The sequence below is a fragment of the Periophthalmus magnuspinnatus genome, chromosome 17 (assembly GCF_009829125.3).
Source record: "Periophthalmus magnuspinnatus isolate fPerMag1 chromosome 17, fPerMag1.2.pri, whole genome shotgun sequence".
NCBI lineage: Eukaryota > Metazoa > Chordata > Actinopteri > Gobiiformes > Gobiidae > Periophthalmus > Periophthalmus magnuspinnatus.
This window is the reverse complement of record NC_047142.1, coordinates 2,260,183-2,275,400: the sequence shown is the minus strand read 5'-3', so window position 1 is coordinate 2,275,400 and position 15,218 is coordinate 2,260,183. Positions and strand designations below refer to the sequence as shown.

Below are 15,218 nucleotides of genomic sequence, written 5' to 3'. Positions count from 1 at the left end.
AACTGGCCCAACTGATCAAGAAGAATTTTTTTTTCTACAAACTGAAGAGATTCTGGATAACATCACACTGCATTGTGGCACAGACCTAAAAATATTTTTCCAAGTCTTATTAAAGGTACAATGTTTCAGTAAAAAGTGAAAAAAGTTTGGACACCCCTGATTTAACCCTTTAAGGACTGAGCACATTATAGACCATTACAGCCTAGACTCCTACCTACGCTCGTTTTTTCGCCATAAAAATCACGTTAAAGGAGGTATCAGCTTGTACTTTTACCATTTTTCACACGACTTCCTCAATTTTACACCTCTATCCATCCTTATTTTATTTTTTTCCTTTATTCTACGGCACCTGCGCTCTGATTGGTCGTCTTCGAGGGCGACGTAAGCACATTACCGTACAAGAAGCACGATTGGTTGTGGAGTTACGTTAATGGAAAGTCCACAACCGCGAGTCTAACGGCGACGATAGCATCCGACGCTATAGAGTTAAGACTAGACTGAAAACCGACCTCTTGTCCCGTTGAAAATAAATCTAATTTCTTTAAAAGATTTACACATTAGTGGATTCATTAACTGAATAATTTAGGATTTTGTAGAGTCCTGAGCAAACGTCTGATCCAAAAATGAAATAAACCATCACTGAAATGTAAAGAACCAAATGCAAAGATAGACACAGAGGCATGGACCATATCTGCTGCAGGAATTATGATAAACTACAATGCATTATCTCACCTTAAGCCCCACACGCTACAAGATCATTTGCCGGTTTTAGGTTTACGTCTCCCCGACTTCTGCGAGGCGTACCAGATGTTTACAGTCTTAAAAGCCAGAAAAAAACAGTTCATTTCAGTTCAAACTAGTTCATTTTCGACGGTCGGCAGTGGTCCAAAGTTATTCTTGCGATTTTTAAACCGCTGCCCTCCTCGTGTGCGGCGCCGACTCTAAGCTGATCTGTCACATCGTAACCACAAAACATCACCACGGCAACAGCCAATAAAACAGCGCGTCAACGGCAAACGGAGACGGACCCAGAGGAGCAAGACGCAAACTCAGAAAATAGTGAAAATAATGAGGCGACTTTGTTTCTCAGCTCTTGAAAAGTTGTAAACTGCCACATTCTTGTCCGTATTATCTGTTAGAATTTGACCTCTGCACGTAAAGACCCAGTTTGAAGCTTTGTTTAAAGAGTAAAAAGGCAAGAAAAGAGCCTCGTGTGCGTCTGTTTGGATCCACGCAGCGAGGATCAGGCTGAAGCTGCTGCAGATTAGCGATAGCGACTCTACTTCCTGCGTCGTTTATCTCCAGCGTTCTGTGCATTTAAAGCGTTTATCTGAACCACTGCACCACATTTCACATATAATAACAACACAGTTTTAACTTGTGACTAAACTCGAAGTGCTCACAACTTTTAGCTTGCGGCGTGCGGTCCCTTCGCTGCCATATCCCACTGCAGTTTTTGCACTATAAATCTCACCCGATTCTCCTTGTGTCTGCGCTTTTTTTTGCACATTTAAAACAGTTTAAGACTAAAAAATCCTGGAGTGTGTGGTAGGTTATAGGTATAAAGTGTTAGCCTTCATGGTTTTGGATTGATTGAGTAATATTTTAGTCGGTGAAGTGCATAAGATCAGGGAACAACACTTGACGGTTGTTTCGTAGCAGCAGCAGCGCTAAACAAGCAGAAGCAACAACATAAACCACTGTAACGACCTCGTCTTTAAATATTTATACATGACAGTTATAGCACCAGGTTTGCCAGGGCATTTTAAAGAAGAAGTGGTATTTGTTTAGTCATAACAGCCACTTTAATCAAGAAACGGAAAGTTCATTTGGAAGCTGTTACGGCACTATGGCACTGTGAATGAAATATCGCAGGCTTGAACGTCTCCGCCACATTCAACACAATCACAACAATTATTATTAGACAAACAGAGATGTCAGAGCCGGCCGCCGTCACAGCTCTTCGAGTAGGTGCGAGCGAGAGAGGAACACCAAAGTCTGAGTCCAAAAACACATTAGACTCCTAAAAATGGAAACACGAGAGAGGAAGAGAGTGCGGGAGAGAGGAGTGAGCGGGGGGGGGGCATAAAAGACAGGCCGCCCGTCAATCACAGGGAGCGGAGGAGTCTGGGAGCTGGCATACAGGGAGGTGTGGAGGAGAGGGATGGATGGAGAGAGAAGAGGAGGAGGAGGAGGAGGAGACTCTGCCATGGAAAAGAATACACGGTACAGCTCGTCCAAGCGTCTTCATGTTGGATTCACACAACAAACTCAGAGGGGACTGGATGATGTTTTTCGTGCTGTTGGGCCGAAGTGAAATGAAAAACAAAATGTCCAGTTAAACATTTCATATATAGATTTAGAAACGTGGAATGTAAAAATAATGGATCATGTAGGAGGGGGTGATTTGCCTCAGCGGCCAGTTCCTTCTACATTCTGATCAAATCCAGAAGAACCAGACAAAAGACGGTGAAAATCCTCTCAAAAATTCTCGTAATTTTTTTGTTTTTTTTGTTTTTTTTTTTGGGTTGTTTTTTTTGTTTTTTTTTTTTTGTTTTTTTGTTTTGGGGGGGGGGGGGATATTGTGTTTTTGTTGTTATTATGTAAACAATAAAAATTTGATCAAAAAAAAAAAAAAAAAAGTCATAATATTCAAGACAAAATATACATATTTTTTTACCTGAGATAAATTTGAGTTTGGGGCGTTGATTCTGCAAAATCTGTGCTGTTTCTTAGCTTTTTATGTTGATTTTTTCCCCCCTTTTTTACTCAGCTTTAGCCGCCATGTTTGTTATCGACACAAACGGACCATGCGTCGCTCTGATTGGTCAATCCGCCCGTCAATCACGCCGTCTGAAATCAGGATACAGCTCCAGATCTGCTCGTCTTTGTAAAGTTTTGTCAAAGAGTGTGGTTTCTGAATTGACAGGTAAGTGGATAACAAAAAAAAAAAAAAAAAAAAAAATCACTACCATCTCAGTACTTATTGTCTTGGCCTATGTCATCAAAGGTATAATACTCCCTACAACGGAAAACTAGGGAATCAGGGTTTTATCAAAATACATTATCATCATCCAGGAATTAGAACTGATGGCAAAAGTTTAGGTGGGATTTTCACGCAGCTAATTTCTGACCTTTAAATTACATATTTTTAAGTGAATATCTTTATGTAATTAATCCACAAATAAATAATAATCCATTTTCTTATATAAACCTTCTCCAGACGCTCCAAGTCGCTTTACAATCCAAGAAATTATTCATTAATGGCCCATATTCGCTGGTTGCACGCTGCTTCTGTCGCCTTGTGCTGTTCAAATCCAGAAGGTTCTGGAACCGGACCATAAAAGGCTTTAGACCTTCGCCTGAACGTCCGACGATCTGACCACAGCCTCATCGATGTCACGAGTCGCTCAAATGCAGAGTTTTGTCTCGTAAAGTCTCATGTCATTCAGAATAAAATATATCACTTCTTTTAACTTAAATAAAAAACTGTTTACACTGGTCCCTCGGGTTATGTTCTAAAAATAACCCACACTAGGCAGAATCCGCGAAGTATCAGCTTTATTTTTTACATTATTCTCTCTGTTTTTGTCTGTAAAACCCCTCACCACACACTTTATACACTTTTCTCACACAGGGATTAACATTTTCTCACATTTCTCTCTCGTTTAAACTCTCTCAAAGTTCAAACCTTCGTAGGCGTCTTTGTTGGTGCAGAACGTTTCATCGACATTGTGGGTTTTGTCGGGGAGAAAACAAATCGCAAACGTACAGCACTTCAGAGTCACACTGAGATCCAACGTTTATGTAAATTTGTCTGAACACATTCTGTACTGGACAGGAGACACGGCACGGAGGAGACTGATGGACAATGGTCTACAGTCCAACAGCCAATCAGGACGCACGACACAATGGTCTACAGTCCAACAGCCAATCAGGACGCACGACACAATGGTCTACAGTCCAACAGCCAATCAGGACGCACGACACAATGGTCTACAGTCCAACAGCCAATCAGGACGCAGAACACAATGCACGCTCATAAAAAAACATGTAAAATTGCACAAAAAAATCCGCAAACAGCGAGACTGAGAGAGAGAGCGCTGCAGAAATCCATGTTGTTTTTTAGCCTTTCCTTTTCCACTTTTAACCCGCCACGTTTTGCTTTGACAAGAACCGACTACGCCTCTCTCTGATTGGCTAATCCACCTGTCAATCACGCTCAACTGGAATCAGGTTGGCAGAATATGGTTCCAGATCCACTCGTCTTTGTAAAGTTTTGTTAAAGTGTGTGATTCTGGCTGAGCGGGTCACCGATTTGCGCGATCGGCTCCTCTGTCCACCCACGATCTTTCACTTAAACAGCACATTTAACACGTAACACGAAGCCCAAGGACACAACGGCAGTACGGACCGGTCAGGACATGGATTTCAACGAGGAAAATGTCCAAAATGTCCACACCAACAATAATCAATTCAATGCTAAAAGTTCTGACTGGGGGCTACTGTTCGCCTCGTGCTATCGAGCTCCACTCCTGCTCTTTTGTGCTTTGTTTTAACTGTGGGCGATTGCGTTTTGCTTATTTCTTTCATCTGGCCTCATTTGAATCGTCTCATTGTGGACATGAAAGTTACAAAGTGGACGGTCACAATTACAAGCAGAACTGGGAGCAGTGACAAAGAACAAAGAGTCACAGAACAGCCCCGAGGTTCAGATTTACACCGAAGCACTTCACTTTTTTTTGTTCATTGTATGAGTTTCATTTGAGTATGAAACAGAACGTGCAAGAACAACGACTAGAAAAGATGTCATAAGTTAAATCTGTCTTGTCCCAGTTCAGATTTATTATAAAAGCAGCTCTTAGGGTCAAAATGAGACCTCTGTGCACTCTCTGCATCTAAATATAAAGGTTTTATTGGCCAAAAACCAGGACGTGCTCGTGCGTTTGCCATATGCTAGTTGTTGTTAGCATTAGCGTGATATAAAAGTCCACTCTGGCCTCTGAAAGAGTAACGTAAATGTACTGAAAGAGTAAAAAGTAAAAGTATTTCGAGCTGATTTTGAGATCTAATAAAGCTTCAAATGTAATAATTTTGATAAAGATTTATTTAAACTTAAATAACTTACTGTGTTTACTTTTCAGCCCAGTAGAAAGCACAGATACTGCTCTTTAAAATCTGTGTTAAGTAAAGTACAAATACCTAAAATTGTGCTTTAGTGCAGTACTTCACTACTTTTACTTTGTTACATTCTACCACTGTTTACAGACTACAGTATTTTTTGGACGATAAGTGTCACTTTTTTCAGTTTGTCCGGGGGATGAGACTTATATGTGAAATTATTTAAATATATAATGTCACATCCTGGTAATTTTTCATCTAACGACGCTTCATCTTCCTCTGGAGTTGGTGGATTTGTTCAGAAGCGACACCGAGGACGAAGAATTCAGTGGATTTATTGATTTGGAGTGAGATCCAGAGTAAACTCGTTGTTTTTTCTGCTTTATTTATCTGATTAACTGTTAATATCTATTTCCCCCAAAAATGTGACTTATATATGTTTTTTTCTTCATTATTCTGCATTTTTGGCTGGTGCGACTTATACTCCAGAGCGACTTACATTCCAGAAAATTGCTTTGACTAATTAGGCTGCAGGATGTGCATTAAGAAAGTGAGGAATAACTTTGTACCACTATGAGCCATTTAAAACAAACACATACAATGAAAACGATCTGTTTTTAAGATGAAAAAAATCAGGTCCAGTGTCTTTATTTCATTAACTCATAAAACATCAGCAAAGCCCAATATCTGACAATTATAATTTACAAATAGGTTATTGAATTGATCAGAATTTACAGAATTTAACTTAAATAAATATATCATTGCAACTAACTACTGCCTCAAAATGGTGGCATCAGCCTTTCCCATAGTTTTGAATTATTTATTATTTTATTTATTTATTTTATTATTTACATTTTATTTATTTACTTATTCATTTATTTTTATTTTATTTTGTATTTATTAATTTTTATTTTACTTTGTATTTATTTATTTTATTATTTTATTTTATTTAGATTTTTTATTATTAGTAGTATTATTTCCTGTAGTTTTGAAGATTTAAAGCCGCTCTCCATCTTAAACTTCATCCAGAAGGGCAAACGCACATTTTTTGTGAGCCGTTTGTTTGTCTCTGCTTTTAGATCCTCATGTTGTGTGAATTAAAACACAGGCGGAGAGAGAAAGTTGTCTGTTTGCGGCCGAGCAGTGGGTTCCTGGCGGCGTTCCCGAGCTGCCTGCAGGCCCGGAGCGCGGCCAGGTGGTGTGGGGGCGCTGTTCGGCTCCGTGTTTTAGCGTGTGTGTGTGTGTGTACGGAGGAGAAGAGTCGCTGACCGCAGCCTGCCACTTCCTGCCCGAGCGCATGTGACAGAGCGGCGTCGTGGCGAGGGGCACGACAACATTCGCCGACGAGTTTGGATCGTTTTGAGCCACGAGACTCTCGACGCACAGCTTGGCAAAAAATGACTGATGTCAAACTGAAAACGAGACGTGAACAAGATCGAAAGAGACGCAAACTGTTCAAACCAGGAAGTAGATTTAGTCGAGAGAAGCCGATTGGTTAAGAGCTTTGCCTTAAAGGGCCGGTACACAATTTCTGTATTCGAGCACTTTATTCAAACAAATCGTCTGCGTCCTGATTGGCTGTTGGACTGTAGACCATTGTGTCGTGCGTCCTGATTGGCTGTTGGACTGTAGACCATTGTGTCGTGCGTCCTGATTGGCTGTTGGACTGTAGACCATTGTGTCGTGCGTCCTGATTGGCTGTTGGACTGTAGACCATTGTGTCGTGCGTCCTGATTGGCTGTTGGACTGTAGACCATTGTCCATCAGTCTCCTCCGTGCCGTGTCTCCTGTCCAGTACAGAATGTGTTCAGACAAATTTACATAAACGTTGGATCTCAGTGTGACTCTGAAGTGCTGTACGTTTGCAATTTGTTTTCTCCACCGACAAAACCCACAATGTCGATGAAACGTTCTGCACCGACAAAGACGCCTACGAAGGTTTGAACTTTGAGAGAGTTTAAACGAGAGAGAAATGTGAGAAAATGTTAACGCCTGTGTGAGAAAAGTGTATAAAGTGTGTGGTGAGGGGTTTTACAGACAAAAACAGAGAGAATAATGTAAAAAATAAAGCTGATACTTCGCGGATTTCACCTATTACGGGTTATTTTTAGAACGTAAACAAGAGACGACTGTACAACACATTTAAACTTGTCATTAGCTCAACTAGAACTGGAAATCAAACTCCAACTTTTGTAAACAAGCAGCAAGAAAATGATATGTATGGAACATAAAAGTCACATTTTTATAAAGCGCTTTACTTCAAGAAACAATTCACACACATTCAAACACGCCAACCTTCAGATCAGTGCACAAACGCTCTACCAACCGAGCCACGTCCTGTTTTAATTTAGTTATTAATTAATCTCATTTTATTGCGGCGTTAGCAAACACGGTCTCCTAAACAAACACGCGCCGCGGAGAAACAACCAGGAAACCTTCTATGAAAACAGAAAAGAGTGAGTTTAATCCGGGGATTAGTGGATTGAAGGTCATGTGCCGAGTGTAAGTAAGAGAGGCCAGATTACATAAACAGTGGCACAACCTTCTGCCAGCCCAAGTCACACAACGATCACACAAAAATCACACAACAATCACACAACAATCACACACTTTACTCCAAAAGTTTGAGTCTAAACTTCTGGAGTGTTGTAGCGTTGTGTTTGGCAAACTGGAGTGGCAAAATTCACAGTAAAAGTTGCGTAGATTTTTAGCGTCGCAGTCACAAAGAGTACAATATTGACAGATGGAGAGTTAAAATGTTTTTTCTTCTTTCTTCAGACTAAAAGAGACACTGGACCGCGCTCAAACTCAAAGTCCCCGCGTTCAGATATTCCACATAAACGCTCGATTTAAGAGTGTATAAATCTGACCCAGATCACAGAGGTCTGTCAACTTCCTCAAAAATGAACCAGGAGATAATCATATTATTCATCATATGCGCCCGAGTATCCACTGTGACATCACGCTAAGCTGCGGCGAGCGTGGCGTGTGCCGGAAGCCCGGACAATAGCGAACCGTCAGAGGAGGAAACGGGGGGGGGGAGAAAGCTGACTCTAATGCTAACCATGACCGCAATTTCAGATTTAAACTCACCGTAGCGAGCTCATCAAATTTTCCAAACAGCTCATTGAGAAGTTTAACCAGTTCTTGGGCCGTGCACTGAGACGCGAGGCTGGTGAAGCCCACGATGTCGGCGAACAGGATGCTGCAAGAGACACAAGAAGAAGAAGAAGAAGAAGGAGACGTTAGATCAGGGGCGTCAAACTCATTTTCACCGAGGGCCACATCAGTAAAATGGCCGTTATGAAGGGCCATGTGACTGTGCGGCAGAGTAAATATCACTAAATGTAACTGAATGTCAATGTAGATTGTACCGACTCCGCCTCATAACACAAAAAACACACAGGTTTTTCTCCTCAAAGCACAAACTTGTATTCACCTTCACCTTTCTTCATCCAAACTTCCTTCCACGCCGACAATTTTCCTCTTCATGAACATTTTGTGACGATTATTTTCAAATATTTCTCACTTCATTTCTCTCACTTGCTGGGAAAATCTCATTAGTTTGTTGTCAGTGCACACATTAAAACAGTATAGGCTTATTTTAAAATGACAGTCATGCCTTTTAATTTAATTTCTCGCGGGCCACATAAAATGACGTGGCGGGCCGCATTTGGCCCCCGGGCCTTGAGTTTGACACATGTGCATTAGATTATGGTAAATGTAGCCGGTCAAACATAAAAATATAAGGTAGCACTTTAAAATAGGGTCCTGGACTTGCTGTGGTACTTACTGTGGTACTTACTGTGATACTTACTGTGGTACTTACTGTGGTACTTACTGTGGTACTTGCTGTGGTACTTACTGTGGTACTTACTGTGGTACTTTTGTTTGCCAGTACGTCATATGTCAAATGACTACACCCGTCAATATACACCTTTGTAACCAACACTATAATAAACACAACATATTACTACAAGTACCAGTACTAGTACCAATAACTATTAGTGTAAAGTACCACTTCTTGTACCACTATAAGTACCGCTTTAAGTACCACAAAGTACCGCTGTTGTTATACTGTATAAGTTTCTCCAGATAAACTCAGACAAGACTCAAGTCGTCGTCTTTGTCCCACAGAAACATAGAGAAAGTGTCAGCGTCACCTCCAGACTCTCTCTCTAAAACCTTCAACTCAGGAGAGAAATCTCGAGGTAATAATGGACTCAGACTTGAACTTTAACAGCCACAACAAATCAGTAACATCTGCAGCTTTTTATCATCTAAAAACATGTAAAAAATCAAAGGTAAACTGTCAAAACCAGACTCAGACTTATCCTGCGTTTGTGTCCAGTAGATTAGACGACTGTAACGTCCTGATCACTGGACTCTCCAAACGAGCCACAGAACAGAACATCCAGAACATCCAGAACATCCAGAACATCCAGAACATCTAGAACATCCAGAACATCCAGAACATCCAGAACACTGCTGCTCGGGTCAGGACTAGAACCAGGAAGTACTTCACACATGTGTCCTGTGGCTCCTGTGGCTCCTGTGGCTCAGAGACTTTAAAGCAGCTCAGTGTGAACAAGTCTCTCCATGGACCAGCACCAAAGAACATCTCCCACATGAGCCACATGAACCATCTCACATGAGGAGGACTTCAGGGACCGACCTCCTGCTGGTCCCAGAGTCAGGACTAAACATGAAGAATCAGTGTTTGTTTTCTGGAGCTAAAACCTGGAACAGTCTGAAGATGTGACTCAGGCCTCGACTTTGACAATGTTTAAATCCAGACTCAAACGGTTCTGTTTATCTGTGCATGTGACTGAAAGGGGTTTATTCTGCACTTTTCTCCTTTAATGGTAATTTTATGATGACAAAAGAAACATGGACTGATGGACTTTTATTAGACAAAGTAAAGTGACAGGAAAGTTTTTTGTAAAGTAGTGGGAAAGTTCTTAAACTGAGCAAGACAGTGTATAACTCTCTCTCTCTCTTTAAACAGAGCTATACAAATAAACTTGCCTTAAGTCCCGACCAAAGTACCGGTAAGTATCCGTATAAGTACCACCACAAGTACCACAGGAAGTACCACAATAACTACCACTGTAACTATCAGTCAAGTATCTGCCACTGTAAGGACGTAAAAAGACCCGGACCCTACAAGAAGTGGTTGCAATGTCCTGCCGAGCCAGTAGGTGTCGCTGTAGCACACGGGTAATGCATTAGTCACTTGAAGTCGCACATGTGATGTCATCATAGCGCGACAGCCAAGCGCCTCGTTGAGAAACATGACAGAAAACGGTGCGTGTAAGTGGTAAAATGTTATTTAAAATGGGTTTTTGAGCATGAATATAATCTTTAATCCCGATAATCGAAGCTGTAATGAGCGTCACATTTTAAGATTATTGTTCATTTAATTTGTAGAACCAAGGATTGACTCAGATTTCTATCCTGTGAAAACTGTAACGGCTCAAGAAAAGGAAAGACTGAGCTACGTGACGGCGTGAGGGTTAAATACAAACTGGATGCAATTGTTTAGAATGTTTAGACGTGTTTTATTATTTTGTGAGCAGTTTTATACGTCTGTGGTTAATTCAGAGGGAGATGACACTGTCCAGGGTCTGTCCAGGGTCTGTCCAGGGTCTGTCCAGGGTCTGTCCAGGGTCTGTCCAGGGTCTGTCCAGGGTCTGTCCAGGGTCCATCCGGGCGCTGGGCTGTTCAGGTCAGTGTGTCGGCCATTTTGAAATGAGTTGAAGTTCACTGACAAAGTAATTCCATTTCTATCGTAGTTTTGCAATTTGAATCTAAACTAAGTCGTGTTTCTTCTCTGTTTTGCGTGAGTCTTGAGTACATTTACAAGAGCAAAAAAAGTAAATATACTCGAGTAAAAGTAAAAATATCTCATGAGAAGATATACTTAAGTAAAAGTACATTTACAAGAGCAAAAAAAGTAAATATACTCGAGTAAAAGTAAAAATATCCTGTGAAAATATCTACTTAAGTAAAAGTACAGATACAAGGGCAAAACATACTCAAGTAAAAGTAAAACTATCACATGAATAAATCTACTTTTTCTGATGTCGGGTCTGCTTGTCGTCATGGAGATGTCATTGCTTTTGTTATTGCTCAAATGTCCCACAATATGGCATTAAACTTATCTACAAAGGTCAAGCAGGATCTGCAGGATCTGTTTATTCACCCGTTTGTCTCCGGGTAGAAAAGGTCAACGACATTCCAGGCGACGCAACGACATCTCCATGGAGAGAAGCATCGGAAAAGTTACACAGTGGATCTTTAATAAGGCATCAACAAAGACTAAAATCTCAGGTTCTATATTATACAAAAAAAGTGTTCTGATTTCTTACAAAAAAATGAATCTCTCCACAGATCTGACCTGTAACGTGGCCTTGTGGGGTAAATATGTTTAATGCTGTACTGTGGAACATTCCAAACGAAGCAAATAACATCTCCACGGAGGAAAGTTGCAGGAGGGTTGAAGTCGTATGAACATTTGTGGGTATTTTTAAAGAAATATCTGTACTTTCAGCAGATAGAAATGATAATCTGACAGTATTAAAAGATTCAAGACGCACACACGAGAAATACCACAGGGATTTGAATTATTTTGTAGGGCTCTTTGGCGTTTACGTAAAAAAAAAAGGTAAAAAAAGTGCATTTAAGAATAAAACACAAGCATAAAAGATCCACATTAAAGCTCCTATATCGCACAAAACTGACTCGTGCAGCTTTAAGTCACTTTCTAATGCTGTTACTGCCTCAAAAACAGACCTGGAGTTGTGTTTTGTTTCATTCACACAAGTTTAAGTGACATCTCCAAAGCTCAAAATGCTCCGTTTCACCTTGTGATGTCATGAAGTGGTAGTTTTCACGTTAACACCTACGTTTTTTTACCTTTAGGTCAGCAGAGTTTGCCAATTCCGGGGCTGAAATGACCCAAATAATTCTAGAAATGAAGGTGTGTGGAGTTTAAAAACACAGTGGAGCACTTCCTGTATCGCCACATGATGACATCACAAGGTGGAACAGAGCGTTTTCAGTTTGAGAGAAGAACTCAGTCTAAATCTGCAGGTTTGTTGTGTGCTGGCCCTTTAAAGCGTAGATATTATAGACTTTTACCAGAGTCTTTTATCATGTTTAGCTCGTTAGCCTTGGGTGAAAATTTGCAGGTGAATTTCATTTTCGTTTTAAAACTTTTCCGGTTCCTCAGGAGCATTTTGATATGTAAATGAGGCTCTGATTAAATTAATACAGCATGATGCACTATATCGCCGAGGGGTTTGGTTGCAGCGCATATGCTAGGCTCTGTGCCAGCCTGAGCCGCGTGAGACTCCCCGCTCCAACAATCCGCTCAATGTTTCTCACAATTTAGCGATAAAATATAAAATAGCGCTCAAGCTAACTCCAGTCAAAGACAAAGACGATGAAAAAATACCTAAAAAAAAAAAAATCCTCCACAATTTCTCATTAAAATCTCGTAGGCTTATGAACAAACGATAATGCCTTCTGTACAGTTAGCGGAAAAGTCTCGATTTAAACAAAACATCGGCCAAACGGATCAAAGATGGACCCCTCCTGGACGAATGAGGTATTACAACGAAAAAGTATCAAAGTCTAAACGTCTAATCGAGGTAAACTGTTCCCTAAAGCAGATTTTGCATTTAAATGTTGTGATTTCGTCTGTTAGCGAGTAGAAATAGACCGAGTTTGGCGGATATTTGGACTGAAAACGCTCTGTTCCACCTTGTGATGTCATCATGTGGTGAAACAGGAAGTGCTCCGCTGTGTTTTTAAACTCCTCACACCTTCATCTCTAGAATCATCTGGATCATTTCAGCTTCTGGAATTGCCGATCTCTACTGAACTAAAGGTAAAAGGTCGCCGTTAACTTGGAAACTACCACGTCATGACATCACAAGGTGGAACGGAGCATTTTGAGCTTTGTAGATGTGGAAAAAACACAACTCCAGGTCTGTTTTTGATGAGATAACAGCTTTATAACATGGTTTAAAGCTACAAGAATCTATTTTGTGTAATATATGACATTTTGACATACATAGACGTAATCTGACTGTTAGCTAGCTAGCAACCGTAATGTTAACGTAATGTTAGCCAAAGCTTTTCTTCACGCTCACACACCTGGGATACTGTGCTGAAGAAGTCAGACTGCAGATGGCGCTGTCGTCCATCGCTAGGAAAACTGCGCCAAAGCCTGTTTAAATCATCAGGTCATGACCACTGTGAGGCGCTAGTGAGCAGCACAAACACGAAACTAACAAACTAAACCTTCGTCTGAGAAAAGAACCGGCTGAAATAATCCAAATCGGTTTGACGTATCGACCCAAAAATATCGTCAGAGCTTTGTTTTCTCAACAATCGGCATCAAAAACCCCAAAATCGGTCTTTATTCTGGAGTATTCTCTGACTCAAAATAGTCTTTACCTGAAATTCCCTGTCCCAAAAGAACGACACGGAGAGCGAGGGGAAAATCATGTGCTGCTGTACCGCGGCGCGAGTGGAAGCAGTGATTTAAAAATAGATGTGTGATCATTCTCACGGGGATCAAGGTGGAGGCCTGGAGGAGAGAGAGCGCTGGGGGCAAAACGCACCCATCAAGGGCCTGTCACCGCCACCGGACCGGGTCAGCCGCTCGACGCCTACAGATCCTCGCAACAAAGAAGAAGGTCACGCTGTTACCTGAAGAAGACGGTTTTGATTGAACATTTTACGCTGTTTTCCACGTTATGATGATGTTTCCTCGTCAAAAACAGACCCGGAGTTGTGTTTTGTTTTGTTTTGTTTCATTCGCACACGTTTAACACACAAACCCTGCATTTTTACGGATGAGTTTTTCAATGTTTCTCACAATTTAGCGATAAAATATAAAATAGCGCTCAAGCTAACTCCAGTCAAAGACAAAGACGATGAAAAAATACCTAAAAAAAATAAATCCTCCACAATTTCTCATTAAAATCTCGTAGGCTTATGAACAACCGATAATGCCTTCCGTACAGTTAGCAGAAAAGTCTCGATTTAAACGAAACATCGGCCAAACGGACCAAAGATGGACCCCTCCTGGACGAATGAGGTATTACAACGAAAAAGTATCAAAGTCTAAAAGTCTAATCGAAATAAACTGTTCCCTAAAGCAGATTTTGCATTTAAATGTTGTGATTTTGTCTGTTAGCGAGTAGAAATACACCGAGTTTGGCGGATATTTGGACTGAAAACACTCTGTTCCACCTTGTGATGTCATCATGTGGTGATACAGGAAGTGCTCCGTTGTGTTTTTAAACTCCACGCACCTTCATTTCTAGAATCATTTTGGGATCATTTCAAAACTGGAACTGCCAATCTCCACTGAACTAAAGGTAAAACGTAGCTGTTAGCTTGGAAACTACAACTTCGTGACATCACAAGGTGGAACGGAGCGTTTTGAAGTTTGGAGATGTGAAACAAAACACAACTCCAGGTCTGTTTTTGAGGCGGTAACATTATAGAGACGATTATGTGTAATATAGGACCTTTAAAGTGCATATGCTAGGCTACACTACTCATTTTACTAAACCGTTATATTTAACACTCTTTTAAAAATCAGTTTTAGTCACGTTTATTTTCTTACTTCCAGATTTGGACTGATATGACTCACACAGTTTATGTTTATGACGTAATGTTATCGGGCTAAAACCATAGACTGTTATTTCGTCGCTGATTCAAGATACGAACATTAATAACAGACAAATCAGGCGCCTTCTTTCCCTGAGTTTGCTCCCGCTAGCGTTAGCAACTGGTTTGATTGACAGCGTTGCTAAGCGCCCGCTCTTAGCCAAACCAGCGGGGCGGGCGGAAAGCGGCTTCACCTTCCACAGCCTCGCTCCTGATTGGCTCTTCGGTTGCTATGATACTCGCAGTCGGAATTCCAAATATGAAACTCAGCTCCAGATTAGCCGCTATGACTGCGCTAGCCTTAATTAGCTTCATTTAACTTCATTTGACACTCGCTTAATCCACGTCTTTATACAACAACAAGTAAAACGACATTCACTTTGAGTTTTCCTGCTTTGCTGCGAGAA

At 40.9% G+C, this 15,218-nt stretch overlaps 1 protein-coding gene across 1 annotated transcript in view; it reads right to left on the bottom strand.

The window, feature by feature from the left end:
- Positions 1-15,218, bottom strand: part of LOC117385348 (adenylate cyclase type 1-like) — a 92,701-nt gene that overhangs the window by 40,060 nt on the left and 37,423 nt on the right. Inside the window, exon 4 of the mRNA XM_033982648.2 lies at positions 8,215-8,326. Coding sequence (XP_033838539.1) covers positions 8,215-8,326 — 112 coding nt within the window. The remainder of the gene's footprint in view (positions 1-8,214; positions 8,327-15,218) is intronic.